This window comes from Chrysemys picta, chromosome 9 (assembly GCF_011386835.1).
Source record: "Chrysemys picta bellii isolate R12L10 chromosome 9, ASM1138683v2, whole genome shotgun sequence".
Lineage (NCBI taxonomy): Eukaryota > Metazoa > Chordata > Testudines > Emydidae > Chrysemys > Chrysemys picta.
The window spans coordinates 22,292,455-22,313,041 of NC_088799.1; the positions used below are offsets into that span (position 1 = coordinate 22,292,455).

Below are 20,587 nucleotides of genomic sequence, written 5' to 3' on the forward strand. Positions count from 1 at the left end.
AGGTGGGCCATGGAGTTTTTATAGCATGTTTGGGGGGGGGGGGGGGGGTTCTCAGAAAGAAAAAGGTTGAGAACCCTTGTACTAGATGGCCTAAGACTCCTGCTTATGTTTATTCCACCCACTCCCGCTCCTGATGCCACCCACATTGTCTGGCTTTCCTGTATCCAGCCAGGTGTCTGGCTGATAAGAAACAGGAAGTGCCACTGAGCCCCACCAAAATCTCAGAATTCACAATATGTTACAAATGGTCACTGAGTCACCAGCTCGATCTGCTCAACAGACACACACCCTGGCTCTCTGATCCAGGCCAGGGGTGGGCAGGTCAGAGTCAAGCTATTCCTTCCACAGCTGAAGGAATGAAAAAGGCTGCAGAAAGACAGAAATTCTTTGCAGATCTGCAAGAAAGGGGACAGATCTAGATTCACACACAATGACGCTTCTTACTAGCAACAATGTTGCATTCAATAAGCGGCCCTCCCAGGTTAGAAGGATGAAAAAACCCGTCACAATTAAAGGGCAACAGCGATTTGCCCAATTACCATCTATGGCAATGCTCCGTATGGATCCCTGCGACTGACTCACCGCCTAGTAACATGTCTTGTCACCATAAGTAATTCCCTTTACTCCGACTCGCCCCCCCTCGCTCCCGCCCCAAAGCCACAGACCTTGCAGATAACGGGGACCAACTTACTGAGGTGTAGTTTGTTTTCTGGCTCTGGTTTCGTACCTCCTGTTCCTGAAACTGTAACCCTGCCAGGTGTTTCTCCAAAGCCTCCCAGTCCATAGTCGGGAGCTGAGGGTCCTGCTCTTTCAGCCAAGTGCCCCCCGTGGAGCTGTCCAAGGGGTGCCCGGGGGCGACCCCCCCTCCGCCGCGGAGCCTCCCCACAGCCGGCTGGGCTTTCTGGGGATGGGCTTTGCGCCCTCCTGCCCCGCGGTGTCCCGTCCTGCGGCTGGGGGGCACCACGTTGCCGTTCTGCCGGAGGTCCTGGGGCGAGGGGTTGCCGTTGGGGGCGGGGGGCGGCATGATGTTGGAGGCGCTGGTGCGTCTCACATCCTCCAGCTCCTCCGCCAAACTCCTTCGCTTGGCAGCCTTGGCATCGCAGCCGGCGGTGCTGAGCCCGTCCTCCTCCCACGCGGCAGTGCCCTTCCTTCCGTACCCCAGGTAATCCTCCCCCTCCTCCTCCGAGTCCTCCAGGGCCGCCAAGTCCAGGCTGCTGGGGGAGGGGGAGGATTTGCACTCCGAGCAAGGGGTGACTTTGCTGGAGCTGGACTCGGAGCTGGAGCGGCTGCTGCACGCGTCGCTTCCTAAATCCATCCCATCCTCGCGGTAATCCTGAGGGGGAGAGAAGGAAACACGCAGCGGATTAGAGAGAGCAGGAACCAGCCGCCTCCTGTCTGGCCGCCGCCGCCCGCGGGAAGCGCATCGCCTCCGGGCACAGAAAGCCCAGCCACGGATGTGCCTCTCCAGCTAGCGCCGCGTCCAGATTTGCACGGGGGGGTTGTACGGGGGGGCTGCTCTAGGGGCCCGCCCCCCCCCGGCCAGGGGCTTCCCCGACTCTCCCAAACTTTCCTACCACCTCCACCGCGCTCCGGCTGGAGGAAGCATCTGCGCCCGTCCTCCGCCCGCTTTGGGGGAGCGGGTCTCGGGTCGTCCCCCCCTCCGGACCCTGGCGCTCACCCCCGGGAGGGGAGGGGCAGACGCCTTCGTTAGGGCTCCATGGTGTGGTCAGGAGGCGGCTGGCCCCATAGCTCAGCCACGGTCTCCTCTGGCGGTGGTGGTAACGTCCCGGCTGCCGCGTCCAGCTGCTGAGCCGGGGACCCGCCGGCAGCGCAGCGAAACGGGGGGTGCGGGAGGGAGCTCGGCCGGCAGCCGTGGCATGAAGTCCCGTCCCCACGCTGCCGGCGTAAGAAGCAACGGGGAGGCTGGTGCTCACACCGCCCCCTGCGGTACAGCCGGGCAAGACGCAGAGCTGCCGCTCCGGCGGGGACTGGGGAGCGGCAGCCCCTGCGTGGAACGGCTGTTTCTCTTTTTACTGCTCCTTCCCAGGCAAAGCCCGTGAGGGCTGCACCCTCTCCCCTCTAACAATGTGCACACGAGAGCCTGGCCCGGCTACAATAAGCTGCACTCAGGTAAAGTACGGCCACAAATTCCCCTTTTTTTGTGGGAAGAGAAACACATTGTGATCCTATGAACTTTGGAGCAGCTTCTGATCAATGGACTGTGAGCTGGCAGGAATCCAACCACCCCTTCAGCTCTCATTCATTTGCTTTCTTTTTCGGGCCCTCCAGCATGCACAGTTTGAACTGCCTGCAGCCATGAAATTAAGTCTATTAGTACAAAAGCCACACAAAAAGAGTGTATAGCAAATGAGGATTAAGGCCATGTCATACCAGTATCTACATGTACCAACCAGTGCAAGTAGCTCAGCACACTTTGCAATCATACCTCTGTCTCAGCTGCACAAGGTTTCTTTGAATAGTTTTAAAGAATGTTTTGGAGCAATTAATGCCTGACTTATATAGCAGCGTGTAATAATAATGTAACACACAAGCTGTACCTTAGTGCACCCAGCTAAGCAATGTCATATTATTCTCTTCAACTCTCTTGGCTTTTTAACTAAGATCAAGTAGAGAAAGCCTGGTTCAGCATGGACACTCGATGTGGAATCAGACATGGGTTCTAGGCCCAGCTCAGCCAGTGGTTCACTACTCAGTCTACTTCCCCAGCTGTGACTCAGTTTCACTGCTTACCCTCCTCTATACTTTGAGTTCCATGAGTGAAGAGTGCTCAAGAATACAATAAATTTAGTACAAATATAGTAATAGTTTAGTGGTTGGTACCTTCTCCCAGAGGACTATATTCTGCTCAGGGGGACAGTAAGGTTCCTGTTCACTGTACAAGGCATATCCATATTATAAAATGTCCCTCCTAGTGTAAAAATAAAGGCTAAAAATGTCAAAAGTGCTTAAGTCACTTAGTAGCCTAAATCCTATATACAAAATCACCTAAAAACACTCAGGTGCCAGTCCCATTGAAATTCAAAATAAAATAGGCTAAATTGTGAAGATTCTTTATTTTGATTCATACAAATCAACTAAAACACAAACCCACCTCCTCTCATGGACTCTTGCCAATGCTTTGTGGAAAAGACAATAGCACAAGAATAAATCCAGCAGATAACTCAGCCCCCATTCTACTAATACTCCTGAAACAAAGTATTTATTTCAAACTCTTCCCAAAAAGATATCCAACACAGGCAACTCAACTGAATCAAAAGCCTGAATTAATAGATGGGCTTAGCAGTATGCCCCAAAATGCCCAGGCTCAAAATACTTACAAATCAAGGGAGCTACAGCTAAGATACCTCTGCTGATCTCAGCTGCACCTGAATCACAAGAGCTGTAGTACCTCGGGTAGTCAAGTTACAAACACAAACTCATAGGTCAAATCCAACACCTTAAACTCCACCAGAAACCAGTTGCTGACAGGTACAGAATCTGGTATATGTTTGTGACAGTTGTGGAACTGCTATGTTATAATCTAAGAATACTGAGTATAATAATTTTATGAACATTGTATGTAAGCTGGTCAGTGAGGGGAAGTTACTGTAACTGTAGCAGGTTATCAGAATTTCCTGTGTGACTGTACTGATGTAACTTATATTGAGGACAACAGAATGTTTATTATATACCTGTAATGGGGTCAGTGCATGAAAACAACGCAATGGGTTCCCAGATCAGAACATCCAGAAACACACTTGAAAGACCACAGGGCAAGCTTTTAGGAGACAGCATCCTTAAAACTGTCTCCAACAAGTTGCAAGCCTTGTTTTGCCAAACCTGAGATCCTGGAGATCATAAGCACACCAGTTAAAAAGTGCTTCTCAGGAGAAGGCAGTGGGGAGGAGGCTTTTTTCAGAAGTAGTCCAGGGAGATAGGTTGATGGAGGGAGAGATTTTGAGGAGAAAGTCTGGAGGAGTTGGGCCTTCCCAGATCAAGCAAATCATAAGACTTAGGGGAAAGCACACGTGTGTGTATAGTCTGGTTTATTATTTTGAACATGTGTTTTCTCTGATGTATTTTTGTTCTAATACATTTAATAAAGCCTTTGTTTTAAGGAGAACGTTTAGTCACTGGTCATTGCTCCCAGAGAGAACAGAATTGCTCCTGCTGAAGTAATCACAGTTGATCACAGAGACCTGCAGCTAGGGCCTGATCAGAGTTGGAGAATCATGTGATTCCACTCTGAGCCAGGTGACAGCTTGAGGGGTGTAACCTGAGAAGGGGTGCACTTTATGACACCAGGTGGGATCAGAGGTATGGAGAGCCCACTAACCATGACAGTGTTCATGAAGAGACGCCTCACTCGATAAATGGGCCGCTGTATTCTCCACTACCTTTAGCCCAGGGGTTGGCAACCTTTGGCACGCAGCCCTCCAGGGTAAGCACCCTGGCAGGCCGGGTCGGTTTGTTTGCCTGCCGCATCCGCAGGTTTGGCTAATCGCGGCTCCCACTGGCCGTAGTTTGCCGTCCCAGGCCAATGGGGGTGGTGGAAAGCGGCACGGGTTGAGGGATGTGCTGGCCGCCGCTTCCCGCCGCCCCCATTGGCCTGGGACGGCGAACCGTGGCCAGTGGGAGCCATGATCAGCCAAACCTGTGAATGCAGTAGGTAAACAAACCGGCCCAGCCTGCCAGGGTGCTTACCCTGGCGGGCCGCGTGCCAAAGGTTGCCAATCCCTGCTTTAGCCTAAAAGTGATCTTGTATGCAACATAGATGGGTCCTGGTAGCAAGGTCTGCCTCAAAAAGAAATGACTACAACCTCTGACAAGATGCAAAATGAAAACACCTGCATTACTCATTGCTGCTATATGATCATCTAACAGCAGCAGAGGATCCAACATTAAGTTGTGAACACTAGTGACAAATGGCAGACAATGAGGCTGATATCTTTTCTATATATACCATCATCACTCTAATCTAATCCAGTTTTAATCAACTGCTCCTGTCTCAACCAAACACTGGGGAAGATGCTGAACTGCACCAGCTGGGTGAAATAATAGAAAAAAGTTAGGTGGTGTCAGCATACTGAAGGCATTTCAGCTCATGTCTCCTCATTAACCATCCTAATGGCCCCATACATACATTGAATAAAAGATAAAATATACTCTGCAGAAACCCTACATGAGTCTGGAGCAGAATAGCAATATCGAAACCCAGATGGATCTTTCCAAAAGTAAAGAGCAAAGATGCTCCGTCTACTTATAATCTGATCTATCCATGAGTCAGTAATACAGCATAATTAACAGGGTCAAAGGCAGATGACAGATTTATAATTTCAGATTGGATACCTGATCTTCATCCATTGCCACAAAGAGGTCATTGACCAATGCCATCTCTGTACAAGATTGAACAGAGACAGCTAGATACTGTGAATGTTTCTAGGTAAAGCTGATAAATGGAAAGACAAACTCAAACGATAACCTCAAAAAAAGCAACAACCACTTCTCTCTCTATTTAATCTTAAATTTTGGATCTTAATTATGTGTATTCAAATGTGGATTGTTAACTACTTAATGGTTGAATGGTATATCCCCCCTCATACACACACACACTCATCCCTATATTAAAAGAACATGATTAAGGTTGTAAAGTCAAACACTCAAAATTAGGAAATGCCAGAATTAAGGTTGTCCATTGGAACCTTATTTCTGCCCCCTTGTGCTTATGCATAATGATACCATCTCTGATCACAGCATCACACAGTATTTTGGGAACCCTGCCTCATTCAGTAATATCCTCTATGTGGACCACCACAAGAGGAGGATGAGACACCCATTTTGCCAGCTAATCTGTCTCCCCCATCCCTGTCTCCCAGTCTCCTTTTCCAGCTGCCCCCGCCTTCCCTCCTTACCTCGGCTCACATTCCCAGACTCTTTTCCTAGCTTGTGCCAGTCATTTTTCCTTCCCTCTTTTTTAATTTCTAAGAACCCATAAAATAAAATCCCTAAAAACCACCACCACCAACACCAACAAAATGGACAAGCACACAGGAGAGTTTGATACTCACTTGGTAACCAAACTAAGACACTAAGCTCCTATTTATAACCTTTAATTTAGGTTTATCAGCTATATTATTCAAACAGAAATGGAATTTAACACACATGTATTAAATTAATAACTTATAAACTTGGTGGACTTTTAAAAATGCCTTTTTATCAAAAACTGTTAAAAATTATACATAATAAGAAAAAGTTGGGGTTTTTTAAAACCAAGACAACACCTCTGCAGGTTTTGCCATTGGTTTGATGGCAGACTTAGACTGCCTGCAGTTTGAAGGATTAGATTTAACTGTAATGATAATGCTACTAGTGGTCAGCACCAATTGCACTGGAGGATGTAAATAGGTAAATCCATATCATTATCAGTTTTCACCAACTCTCTCTAATTAATCTATTTTTTTTAAACTAGCGTAACTAATTACTGGTAGTTCTAGAAATAACTCTCTTAAAAGGCTAATAAATTTTATTATATTCTGACTCATTGAAGCCAACTGTAACATGCAAATTTGCTGACTCCAAAAACAGCATTAAAAGGACTTCTGTATACTGTACATTTACTTAATATTCTCCCTAGCTGCACCTTCAAAATTACATTTGCAAAAATATAGTAACTGACGATGCTATACAGTACTTGAGACTTTGCTTTATGGTGTTTTGGGTAATGATGATGGTTACTGTCGTACAGCAAAGGATTCCACACTAAGCGAGGCTGTAGGAAACATTTCTTACAAAGCCTAGGGATTTTTCAGAGTAGAAAGCTGTATAGTGTCCTTAAATTTTATCTATTATTCAGTTTTAATTAATTAGATTAGGCATGGACCTCTTAATGAGTAGTACTAATATATTAATGACAAATAAGTACATTAATACAAAATTAAGGATGCATATTTAATGTCATAAAATTCCAGAAATGCAAAAGTTAAGATTCCAACAGCAGTAGTTGTGGTGCACATGCTTTGAGTTGCATGGCATTAGGACACACAATAATATATATTTAAGTACAAAATGAGAAATAGGAAAAATACGTGCAAGGTGGTTAACATTGTTGGGAGGTCCTTAACTTCTGCATTTGCTGACTTTAATTTTAACTATCCAACTTTAACGTGTGCACTACATTTCTTAGGGTTTTTGTTTATTTGTTTAAACAGGGTAAAGAAAAAGGGAAAGAACTAAAAAGAAAAGTCAGCAGTTATCCGGCTCACATGGCTTTTAAGCTCCTTGCTTCGCATCTATTCATCTTGAGGAGATTAGAGGCTCTAGCTGGGGATCTTATAAGTGCCTTAAAGAAAAAAAGGATGTACACACTTAGGCCTTGATCCTGCAAACACTTACATAGGTGCAGAATTTTATGCACGTGAGTTGTCTGATTTAAGGCAGGTGCATAAAGTGTACTCACATATGTGCAGCAAATCTATATGTAAATGTGCACCTGTAGATTAATTCATATTCTACTGCGCATGCTCAGTATATAATATTCAAACTATTATAATAAACATGTTTAGACCAATCAAAAAACCCCAAGCACAGTAAGAATGATTTATATTAATCTTCATATGTTACCTATACTTTTCATAGCCCTGCCCAAAAAAAAAAAAAAGATTTTGTTTTTCAATGGGGAAAGTATCTTTCCTCCTCCTTTCCCACAACTTAAAAAAAGCCAAAGAACTTTGCTTAAATCTTCCAGAAGAAAAAAAATTATCAATCATCTTCAGTTAGAGACCAAACATGGTGATTTTTCTGCCACTGAAGCAAATGTTTTGGAAAGTTGAGTTTGTGAAAGCAGAAAGTTGTAATGGAAAGTGTTTTGAAATGTTAGCAGACCCTAGCAGAGTATGATATAGAAGCAAAGTTCAATAAAATGTGGGCAAAGGAGTGGATAGTGGAATGCTGTTGCATGAACAGCAAGCATAAAATGCAATTCAAATACAGGAATACCACATGCGGGGCTCTAAAAGGTTCAGTGCTGTCTCTACTCTTATTCAGTGTGTGTGCTATTAGCAGAATTAGTGAGCAGATACTGGAAAGGCGTTCTCCAGAAGGGCTTCAATGTTGGATTTGTCTCCTTAGGTCCAAAATATCCCAAATATGTTGACCTTCTGGATATGCTACAAAGCCTGTCTTTTTTAGTAGATATTTGGGAACGCTTTTGTTCGGAATCTGAGGGGTAGAATGACTTTATTCATGTTCTTGTGGACTGATTGGCAGTAGAGATATGCTGTTATTTTGGTCCACATTGATTTTAGTGCACACAGACTCCATTTTTAATTGAGGACCAGGGCTCCTGGAGCCTCGGATATGTTTTACTTTTATGATTGTTTAATTATAATAAATAAAATTTTCACTACAGAGTAATTTAATAGTCATTTCGGGGATATCAGGCTGTAATTACATGATAATCTTTGTCTTTTTGTAGTATGCAAAACAATACACGGCTACTGAGATGAACAGTCAGAAAAAGACTGAAGTGTTCAATCAATCTTAGACCATTTATTCTAAGAAACAGAGATTATTCCTACTATGCAGCAAACAAGAATATTCAAAGAAGGCCTCACTCTTCGCTTTTTTTTTTTTTTTAAGTTCTCAGTATCATTTGGAAGGAGAGAGAAGTTAAGATGAATGATCATGTTTTATTGGTTAATAAAAACAATAACTGTTGAAAGAAAGTTTTTAAAGTGAATTATAATTCCAGGGCATATCCACTGTGGGGGGGAAAAAGTATCACGAGTGGATATATACATATTGGTGATGACTTCGGCTTGGATTTTCAAAAAGCCTAAGGGAATTAAGTGTCAAAATCCCTTAGGCCTTGCCTTGTCTACACTACATAGGCCCAGCCAACAACTACACCAGTATAACTATACCGGCAGAACCCCCTAGTGTAGATTCAGCATATGCCAACAGAAGGAGGAGTTCTGTGGGTGTAGTAAACACTACTTCCCTGAACGACATTAGCTAGGCCAACAGAAGCCTTCTGTTGCATCTACACTGGGAGTTTTGCTGGCATAGCTATATTGATTAGCAGTGGGTGGGTTTTTTTTTTCCCCACATCTCTGACTGACAACTATCCTGACAAAACATTGCAGTGTAGAGCTGGCCTAAGATGCATTTGAAATTCTTAGCCTTTATAGGTATTTGTGAGGGGATAGTGCTTGGTGTTTCTAACTGGCTTTAATTCTTCTCTTGTGGTATAGTTTAACACTATTATCACCTTAACAAATAAGTGCCAGTTTAATAAAGCAAAGTTGCAGAACGGTTGATTATGCACTGATAGACACAGATTGCATAAAAGAAATCTTAAAAATCAATCATTACACATAGTGAGAGACTATAAATAAAGCTTTCTGCAACCGGGTATAATGATAACACTGTTCTACAGATAAGAGAACTCCTATAATGTGGGGAACATTTAATTAACAATACAGTGCTGGTCTTATAATCCATAGAGATGGCATAATAAAAGTTAGGCCTTTTTTTTTCTGCAGACATTACTTAGTGGCCACGTTCAGTTGTGATAATGTCCATGTCAGATAAAATAATAGCATTATAGGAGGTACAGCAAGGGCTCAATTCAATAAGAAAAGGATTCTATGGATACAGCCATATGAAGCTCAGGAGGTCCTTTAGTGGTATGTCTCAGCATGAAGGCTTATCTGGATTCTCTTCAGATCCACATTTCAGTAGCTACAGAGCACCTAAGTAGCTGACATTCAGTGCCATCCTGTCTTTCACCCAGCCCCACAGACACGAAGGGCAAATTGGACTCTCCAGCATGACATCAGGAGAAGGGAACACCACTAAGAAATTTGTTCCTTCCCTCACTGGCATAGGAATGAGCATAAATCAGGAAGAAGAAGGGGGAGGGGGGAGGGAGAAAGGAAGAGGAAAACTGATCCCATGCACACTTCAGAAAGAAATGACAGACCTGTTTGGCATAACTTCTAATTTGAAGTGTAACTTGTAACTAAACAACACTTGTATAAGGACTTGGTAAAATGAACAATGGTTCAGCTCTTGGGTCATTTTCAAGTTTTCAAGCTCCATTCATCAGGTTAGAAGAAATAACTGCCCTGTTTCAGAGGTCAACCAAAGAGACATTTATGTCAATCCGTCAGTGCAGACAAATAAAAGCAAGACCCAGATATGGGTTATGAACCCCCCTCCGACCCCCTCAAAACAAAAAAAGTAGTCATCTCTATGGAACACTATCTTCTCCATACAACATAACTCTTTCATATTAAAAGAAAGGTTCCTTTGTACCTGGTATATTTCTTCCGCAACTAATTAAATGCTTACATTATGGTAATGAAGACATGTATTTTCCAATCTTTATTTGTTTTCTATTAAAATGAAGATGGATACACAGTCTTATTTAATTACGTGGTTAGCACTCTACCTTTTCAATTATATATATATATATATATATATATATATATATATATATATATATATATATATATATATATATAGTATATAGTATATAGTATATTTCCTCTCAACCCTTCACAAGAAGAGACCAGATATTGTTATTAAAAAGAATATATAATTTATCTCTTTTTACAAGTCAAATGGGTTGCCTTTCCAAAGCCATGAACAACCTGAAATGCACAGGAATTTTAAAGGGTGAAGAGTGGGAACACAAATCCTTGTAGATGAAAACATACTTTACAGTAATTTTATACAGTGCAACAAAGAGACTTTAATGCCCACAAGGCGAGTCAAGTTTATTCTGAAACTCAAAGACATTGGGAAAATAAAATCTTGTATTTAGGACTTTCGTCAAATTAGTGCATGGCCATTTAAAAAGTTAACAGCTTGTAATAATAAGCAACCTGTTGCATTTATTTCATTACCATTTTAGCTTCACACACAATGTCTTCAAAATACGTATTAGACTGAAGTTAAAATGGTAATGAAATAAATACATTAACTTGTAATAATAATCAAGCTCAACTTTTAAAGAGCTAGAGAGAAGGGAGTTCAGGATGCGGGCTCTGGGAGGGGGCTCAGGGCTGGGGCAGGGGTGCGGAAGGGGGTGAGGGTGTGGGCTCCAGCCAGGCGGCGCTTACCTCAGGAGGCTCCCAGTCGGCAGCGCAGCGAGGCTAAGGCAGACTCCCTGCCTGCCCTGGCCCCGCGCCACTCCCAGAAACAGCCAGCACGTCCTTGCGGCCCCTGGGGGGGAGTCCAGGGGGCTCCGCATGCTGTCCCCGCCCTGAACACTGACTCTGCAGCTCCCATTGGCTGTAGTTTCTGGCCAATGGAAGCTGCGGAATCGGCGCTCAGGGCGGGGGCAATGCGCCGGAATCCCCAGCCCCCGCCAGGGGCCACAAAGACATGCTGACCAGTTCCAGGAGTGACACGGGGTCAGGGCAGGCAGGGACCCTGCCTTAGCCCCTCTGCGCTGCCAGACTTTTAGCGGCCTAAACTCTTCTAGATTGGCTTCAGTAGGCTCCGGGAGATAGCGCCCAATTCCGAGAGACTCCTGGTGAAACTGGGAGGGTTGGTAACACTATCCATGTAAGACATCCCTATGGAAGTCTATGACAAGTATTACAATATCTGAGCTCCCTCTCCTTCCTGCTGCTTAGAGCCCTTCCTGCCCCCTTCATAGTCCCACCCGTTGTGCAATGTGGAACACAATTTCTTGCACCAGAGCTCACGGATATGAAAATATTTGCAGGCTGCCATCTGCAGATACTGTAATATATGTAGGAAATCTCACTGAGCTATTACAATATGAGCAGGAGACCTCATGAGCTCTCTGAAGCCTCCCATAAAAATAGATAGGATGGCTTACAATATTATCCACTCAAGCCTTTGAAAAAATACCCAAAGACACCAGTCCTCACTATGGACAACAGTATAAACTCGATTTGGAATTTTTAAGCCAAATTGCTTTAAGATATGACATTTTTTAAAAGTTAGGAGTTTTTCCACTTTTGAAAAAAAATATCCTCTCTCATTAACTACTTGTTCAGTTACCCTAAATCTTTCCCAATATAAGACCACCACAGATGAGAAATGTAGGTGGTTTAGTTCAGTTTCGGCCAAACTGCAAAGCAAGAAAAGCAGACAATATTGTGCTTTTATAGAAAGCTAGACAACTTTTACTCAAGAGAGACTGCTTTTTCCCCACAGTTATCGTGTTTGAAGCTGTTTATTGTTCAACCCACAGATTTATGCAGAACTATTAACAAAGACAACAGTCCGTGTACATTTAAAGTCATCCAGGGGCTTCTAATAAGCTCACTTTTTAATATGATCAGAACAGTTGAATTCCATGATTATCATGTTAATATGATAGAGACTAACAAGCCAAATCCCCAGGTCACTGTTTCATGAAGTGATGCAAATCTCACTATCCTAGGATGTTACAGGAATGCTCTATTTCACATGAACACAAGTCACAATTATGGCAACTTTTTGAAAAGGAGAAGCTGCCTCATATATTTTCCCTCTTCCAGATACATTTTATTCTTACACTGAATAACAAAACAGGCTTTATGTTTAATTAATAGGAATATATTCTGATATTTACATGTTCATGAGTGAGAATCTCCATTACCTCATCTGAAATATCTGTACAGATGCTGACTTGGTAACACGGGTATACTGACATTCCACATATTGACAACATCAGTGATACTGAATGTCACGTAGAGTCCAAGTTCAGAGACTTCTCCGAAAGATCTGCTAATGAAATTGCAGTTGCCTGGTCTAGGGGCCAGTTATCTCAGAGATTTTCCTGCCTATCTCCAGTTACCCATGTACTGTGACAACTGCATTCATTATCATGCACTCAGAAATAATACTTCAGCTATTTGACCCAGAGAAGGTAAATCTCACAAGAACCAGGACCAGAACACACTCAGTGGTGGGTCTGTGCCTCTGGAATCTGATCCCAATACATATGACATAAGAATGGCCATACTGGATCAGACCAAAGTTCAATCTAGACCAGTATCCTGTCTTCCAATAGTGGCCAGTGCCAGATGCCCCAGAGGGAATGAACAGAGGCTAGGACACCATTCCTATCCATCCTGGCTAATAACCATTGATGGATCTATCCTCTATGAACTTATCTAGTTCTTTTTTGAATCCTGTTATAGTCTTGGCCTTCACAACATCCAGGTTGATATGTGCCAGATCCCAAACCTATCCACTTCTAGTAAGCTGTAAGATATCTTTCTTTTCTTTTTTTTTAAGGTTTTCTGCCTATTGGAGGTATGGCCCCATGTAGTCCATAATTCCACACCTGCCAAGTTTTCTATGGAGAATTATGTTCCAGAACCTAAGCTTTCATTTACAAAGAATAATTTTCTTGCTCTCATAGTTATTAAACTAACCCTGTAAATGTAAGCCTAGTGTAACAGCCTCAATATCTTCTTCCCAAGTCTGCAGATAGCTAGAAACAACAGCTCTGAGAAGGATGAACTGCCCCTTTCATATCAGTGGGTTAACTCTGAAACACAGAGAAGACTATTTAAATGCCAGCTTTGTTAAATATTTCATTGCTGATCAATTCAGCAGAAATATCCAGTTAATGTGCTTATCCATCATTCACAAACTGACTCCTTCGTTTTCCCCAGTACCTAAAGACCAAACTGTTCCCCATCCTGCTATCAGAACTTTGGGTTTCTTTCCTACCAAGTTCTGTGACAGAGTTATGTGTTATCAGTACCAAAAAAATAAATAAATAAAAAACTGTGAATATTGAAGACTCAGCGTAAAATAAACAACATAGGGGCTCCTAGAGTTATTGTATTATCTTTTCAAAATCTAGGGATCCTGCTATAGAACTGTAGCAACCTTGGACCTTGCCAACCAATGTGGCATAGAATACATGAGATCCTGACTAAAATTCTTTCTCTCAATTTCCTAGAGAGACAAGGTGGGCAAGGTAATATCTTTTATTGGACCAACTTCTGGTGAGAGAGGCAAGCTGTCAAGCTTACATAGAGCTCTTCTTCAGGTATAGGAAATTTAGGCCATGTCTACACTACCATTTATGTCAGCAAAACTTATGTTGCTCAAGGGTGTGAAAAAATAGATATAGAGTGATTGTTTTGTGAAACGTGTTCACGCACAGGTGATGGGTGTTTTTGTCTGTTATTTTCCTGTGTGAGATCATTCAAGAGCATAGTGATTGTCTGGTTTCACCACCACAGTTGCTATTGGGGCATTTAGTGCACTGGCTGAAGTATACCACATGTTGTCATAGGCACCCATAAATCGTGAAAGGTGTGTTGGGAGAGAGGGGGGAGGAAGAGAGGTGTTGATTTCTGACACTCTGCTGGCTGCTATCCACCATTAAAGATTTTACCAGATACAGGTCACAGATACAGCAGAGGATCACAAAATATATGCTCTCTAATTTGGAGAATGTGTTATTTGGGTCTGTTTTAACGTATGTAAAATGCAAACAGATACCATGGTGATGGATGCCTTAAAATACTTGTAATAAACAAAATCAGTTAGGGCTTTGCAAATTTATATTTTAAGTCCAAATTTCAAGTATGAACAACATGTGCCTGGCATCAGTTGCCTAGGATAATTGCCATTTGTACAATTTGCCAGATCAAAAACTACAGGAGCTATAACACAGCCCTTATAGGCCTGACTAGGGAAAAATACTAAACAAAACTCTCGTGATTGGCCACCCTAGTAGCTGTGCAGACCTGTCCCCATGTGTACTGCCTATCTGAATTTTACAGTGCTGTACGGGCCTCATGTGAGCCTCCAACATTCCCACTGTGTGTACATGCCTGAGATATGAAGTAAAAAATTCAGTGCATCGAGCCAAATGGATGCCCTGGTACTAGAAGTCCAAGGTAAGAGTATGTGAGCTGTAACATCATGAAGATTTTGATATATTTCTGTATAGGTCTGGCTGTAATTAGCTTAATGTAGCTATTTTAGAAGGAGAGAGGCAGCTGATACTCAAATTTGGTCCTAAGTACAACTGAAATTGCATAAGACTATTTCACACATATTTGAAGGTACAGCCTGAGGACAAACCCCTATAAAAGTGAAAATCTATTGGAGGAAAGAAGTATACTTGAGTGCCAAGAACATGCTTGAGTGCCAAGAAAGAGAGCCTGAGCCCTTAGAAAGGTGGCCAATGTTGGTGGCAATCTAGGCAAAATTTGTTTATAAATTCTAAAGTGCAAATTGCTGCACATGAATGTACTCCTTATATACAAGAGCAATGCAGATTTCTCTTTTCCTGAATGCCTTAATTTTACTTATGGAGGGCGGTGGAATCTTACTTTTGAGATTTTCTAGCTCATGGGACTGGGATTTATCTATTTTTGACAGCAGTCATTACTATACTTAACACACCTTTCTTCATTCAGTTTGTCACAGAATGAAGAAAAAGAACCCTAGGGCTTTACTTATCCTTAAACTACAAGGAGAGATGTGAATATTTTGCTCAGCCCCTCAGTTTTAGTGACTTTTTGAGGCCCAATTTAAGTCCTATGTGACCTGTGGGGCTAGGAGCTTACATTCCAGTTCAGTCAGTACATAAAACAAACAAAATTAAATTACTTTGGTTTACAGAGCTGTGGTGGGGGGAGAATTTCATGATAAATGTGCTTGTTAAAATAGTCTTCTGTTTCACAGATCAGTACAGAGTATTTGTTATTTAAAATAAATATTCCTTTGTAACTCCAGACAGAAAAATATTTTTAAAAGGATTGGAGAAAGTAAAGACTTTTAGTACAGACATACAGTTCACTCCCCTGCATAACAACTGCAGAGAAATGGTTCAGCTCTAAATGATTTATGACACCTGAATGCCATGGAAAATGACAAGGAGGATCCCTGAAAAATGTAAACATCTCTTTTTGTGTTTGAGTTATTGCATTTTCCTTGGCTTCTTAACTGTTTAGAACAAGGCATAAAGACCATTTATATATGAACATGTACATATTTGTATACTGAATACAGCATAGATGGGTATTGCATCTGCACGTCTCTGTGTGTGACATGCTATGTTTACATACATACATTTACTATTGTAATATCAACATTCTCTACTAAATAAAAAGTACTTTCAGAATAGCCTCAACAGACCAGGAAATGGCTTCATTTTGGGTCTGCAGGAAGGCAGCTGGTATAAAATGTCTATTTAAAAAAATGTTGTTGGTTCCAGCAGTGCCAAGTAAAACAGAGAGGTGGAAAACAAATTGGAGGGTAACATGAATTTGTGTGTCCTAATCACCTGAACTGCACCCTACCTGCACCCTGAAGTCTACCCTTTTTCCATCATCAGTGCTGTACACAGGGTTTCTTTGCCTGGAGAGTGTATTCTCCCTGCAATGGAAGATACAGGCCATGCTGAGTTTCCAAATACAGGGCCCAATCCTGCTTCCATTGGAGTCTCTGGAAGCTTTGTCATCGACTTCAAGGGGATAGGGATTGGACCCAGTGTTTGTCGTCCTCCCCTCCCCACGAAGCAGTATATTGGCATGTATATAGGGGCATGCAGTGCCAACCTGCAAACAAGCAAGATTCCCGCACTGGTTCTGCCTGCCTGCAAACGTCCGTAGGAACGTTTTCATTTCTTTTCATCGTCACACAAAGAATTTCTTATAGCTAACGTTCTTGCAAAACTTTTTAAAGCTTGCAAAGCATAATGTTCTTGCATGCTGCTGACTCTCTGCGTTTCATTTAAACTTGCACTGCATCTGATATGTGAAATGATCTCTCTTATTTATTACTGCTTATTCTTACATAAAAGGGGCTCTCTGGTCTAAAATTGCACATTAAATTATGACGATTAGTCTATGCTATTAGTCTAAAATTCTTTGGGTTACAAATGCTGTAATATTGATAATTTTACTTAATAAGTTAGAAATGCCTGCTTGCTGCATTGCTACACATTTTACTCTCAGCCCTGTTTCTTCTAATTACAATTTAGACTCCAGCAACAAAAAGAATATTTACCACCACTGGAATGAGGAAACACAAAATCTTGCCATTTCTCTTTAAAAATTATCAGCACATAACATGACATATTAGAATGAAAAGCACAGGAGCCTACCTGCAAACCAGCAAGGTTCAAGATATTAGATCTATCTGCAAACTTCACTGGGAAAATCTGCATCTTAAATCTCCTGATTTTAAAGGTACAGGCCCCTTTTCAATACAGAATGAAGAAAAAGGACAGTTTATATTACTACAATCAAATCATCTTGCAAAAAAAGGTGGTGAGTGTTTCCTTTTGGGGCTGATCGGTTTAAACTTTTAAGTGTAGCAATTTAATCCTGTGCTTAAGAGGGCTGAGAGTGGGGAGCAGCACTGAGTCTACATGATTAACGTTTCTTTATATCTTCTACCTGTTGGGACAAAGAGGAAGGGATGGAGAAGAGGGGAAACTGTCTTGCCTTTTCCATACTGTGATTCCATTTTACAGCAGCAAAAGGCTTCAAGACACACCCTCCCCCATTCATAGTTTTGGGATCCCCCTTTAACCTACCCTTAAAGAAAAGAAGAGTGGAACCCAGGCCTTAGATCTTTTGAGTGGTGCCTCAATGGACAAGCCAGTCCTCCTCCTTTTCAGCTAGGAGCAAGCTGCTTCAACATAGTAGCAGAGAGCACGTTAGTAGTACCATGTACAAACTTACGTTTCAATCAATGTTAATATTGACAGAATTGTACTTTATAGGTAAGGTATCCTAAAGGTGAGTTACAAAGATTAAACATAATTGGTCTCATTATCTTGTTTTGCTTCTCTATGATAGATAAAGAAGGCCTGAAATATTTGTTTGATTTACTCAATATCCTTTTTTTTTGGCTTGTTTTTTACGTTATAAATTCAGATCCTATCTACAGTCTGGAGGATTCTGTGATGACTGGAGCACTATTAAAATGGCAATATTACAAAACCAAGCAAGTGAGAAGGGAATTATTTAATTAGTTGGTATTAAGCACCTGTTTGTTGGTTTTTGTTAGTATGTATTTAACTTCACGGCTAATTAACATTTTGAGAGAGTCCTTGTCAAAGATACAATACCCTTTCGGTTCAGGCATGAGAAATAACATTGATTATATGAGAACTTCCTGACAAGACCTCCACAGCTAAACCAAGGCAGATGAGAGTGTTGCTATTCTAAATATTTCTAAGGGGGAAAATCAGGAAAAAAAAATTAAAAATGCACACAACCCTTTTAGGCTCCCAATGAATGATAAAGGAAGGAACACACCCAATGATATTAAAATTAATTCAAGGTTACCTTTAACATGGTAGAGCAGAGAAGATGGGTCTGCTGCTTGAAACCTTTGGGACCATGTCATTCAGGAGAACAAACTGGCCAGATAGGATGGGTGATTTTATTCACAAACACTGTAAAATATGCTGAGACCGACACCAGAAGGTTTATTGCTGCTTCAGTGAGGTAGGGATTAGCACTTGGATATATTTAAACTAAAATTCCACTTAAATCAGTAGAAAGAAAATGCTACCTCATTGATTTAACAAAGGTACATTAAAGGCAATTATCAAAAAATTAGACTTCAATAAGTAAATAACTTAATTAAAACCTATTAGCAGTCTAGTATCAGCATCTCTCCAAGGAGTCCAAGGAACTGGTTATCTACACATGAAGAGTCTAGTTTTGCTTAATCTCTCTCTCTCTTTTTTCCCCTCATCAAGATCAACACTCTTTACATCTTAAAAGCATAAAAGTATCTTGCACAAACAGAAGTAAATAATACATAACACTGATGGTGGTGTTTCTTTTAACCAACGCACATGTTCATGGGTTCCTTTTGCATAACTGTTCATCTTTCCCATATACAGCTTTCTGAATCACTTGTTGTGCCACTTCCTCCTCCTTTCACATGCCTTATTTTCTCCACTCTGAATCCTTGCTCATCTGTGTATTCCGTCTGCCTAGTTTCCTTCCCCTGTCTCCTGCTTGATATTCTCAACAGCCTGTTTTACTCCAACCATTTGTTATCATCTATGCCATACCCAGCCATTTCCTACCTCTCCCTGGACACTATCGCCCCAGAAACCTCACCATTCTTTCTTCCCTAGCAATCCTACCCTTTTCCCCTGCATTCCTTCCAATGCCCATCTCCTCCTTCACACTGCACTCCTGCTCATCTCTCATGGCCATTTCTTCTCTTCACTTTCCCCTTCCTCCCTCAGTCCTGTTGCTCTCATAATGCTGGGCCACTCCTTCTCCTCTCTGGTGCCCTATTCCATTCCTACTCTGCCTAATGTAAATGTATTTGGGGAAATGGGAAGCCTGATCATCTCCCCTACTCTATATTCTGTCCTTGTGCTACAGTGAGTGCAGAAGAGGATCAGAGAGAAGGGAGAAGGCTAGCTGTGTAGAAGCTGCCTGGTTAGTTCTTCTGTGCAATCAGACGAGAAGGTACTCAAGAACAGTGGGAACTCTTGACATAAATGATTTGGAGTGCCACTCTGCCTACAGAAAAAAACCCCTCTCCAGTCCCGCTGTACTCCTAAGTGCCTCAGAAAAATATCTCGGTTTTGTGTTTCAGAGGTGTGCCATACACCCTGGGACACAACTAACCAGGAAGTCTGAAAGATGAGCAGCTCCTGCCAAAGGAATGCACAGATTTGCTGAGTTCCACAGCTGGATGGGGAGGTAGGAGATATACGAGGTGAGTGCAGGCTCCAAGAAGAGGCCACAGGGGGCAGGGAGGAATAAATATGAGATTTGCTGAAAAGACTCAGAGACTCAGTTTAAAACATTTGAACCCTTGAATGCTCACCCAAATGGAGGCAGAGAATTGTCCATTACTAAATTCTCCTCAAATCAGCACAGATTTGCCGAGGTTTATCCAAACTCACCGGGCTTGTGAATTCATTTTTCATTTGTTTTCCGTTTGACCAGGCTTCCTTTCCTATTCAATGCCAGCTCTCATTTGTCAGACACAAATAGAACAATTAAAAACTCTAACACTTAGAAAGAGTAAATAAGCTTGGTAAACAAAAGGCAGGATCAATAAGTCTCAGCAAAACATTTGTCAGAATCTTAGGACAGTCCCTCTACCCTCGCAAAAGACTTGTGGAATTTTGTGCAATTATCATTGCTTTAAAAAGAGGCAACTTTATAAACTGGTCTCGTCTCACAGGCACATTTGTGAGGAATGCAAGTATGGAAATAGCTGAAATACTTGAAATACATGAATCCACAAACAGCGCTACATCATCCTCTTAATATTTATCCTTGCTATTTACTGGCCAAAGGTATTAACTCATGAATTTTGATATGTTAAAAAATTTATATTGTACCACAGGGCAGCAACATTAAGGAAATAATTCTGCCCTTGGTCATTTGTGCATGATTCCCACTGATGTCATTAAGAGCCATGCTTACTGACCCCAGGAGCAGAATTTGGCCAGCTGAGAATTAGTAGATAAAGCTCTGCTTCCCCCTGCCCCTGACATTCACCCTATGCTAGATTCGGGGGTGTAACTCCTCCACCCCAGGGAACTCTTGGAAGGACAGCTGCAGCAAGATTCTGGCTCCTTTACAAGGCTCAGGCA

General features: G+C 42.1%; 1 protein-coding gene across 2 annotated transcripts in view; it reads right to left on the bottom strand.

The window, feature by feature from the left end:
- Positions 1-1,925, bottom strand: part of SCHIP1 (schwannomin interacting protein 1) — a 108,715-nt gene extending 106,790 nt beyond the window's left edge. The window contains exons 1-2 of one of the 2 annotated variants that reach the window (XM_042853697.2): positions 1,679-1,925; positions 728-1,333 (exon numbers count right to left, since the gene is read on the bottom strand). In XM_042853697.2, coding sequence (XP_042709631.2) covers positions 728-1,315 — 588 coding nt within the window. In that variant the 5' untranslated portion in view covers positions 1,316-1,333; positions 1,679-1,925. Of the gene's footprint in view, positions 1-691; positions 1,334-1,678 lie in introns of both variants that reach the window. The other variant, XM_024102592.3, reaches the window with a different exon arrangement.
- Positions 1,926-20,587: the final 18,662 nt, after the last annotated feature.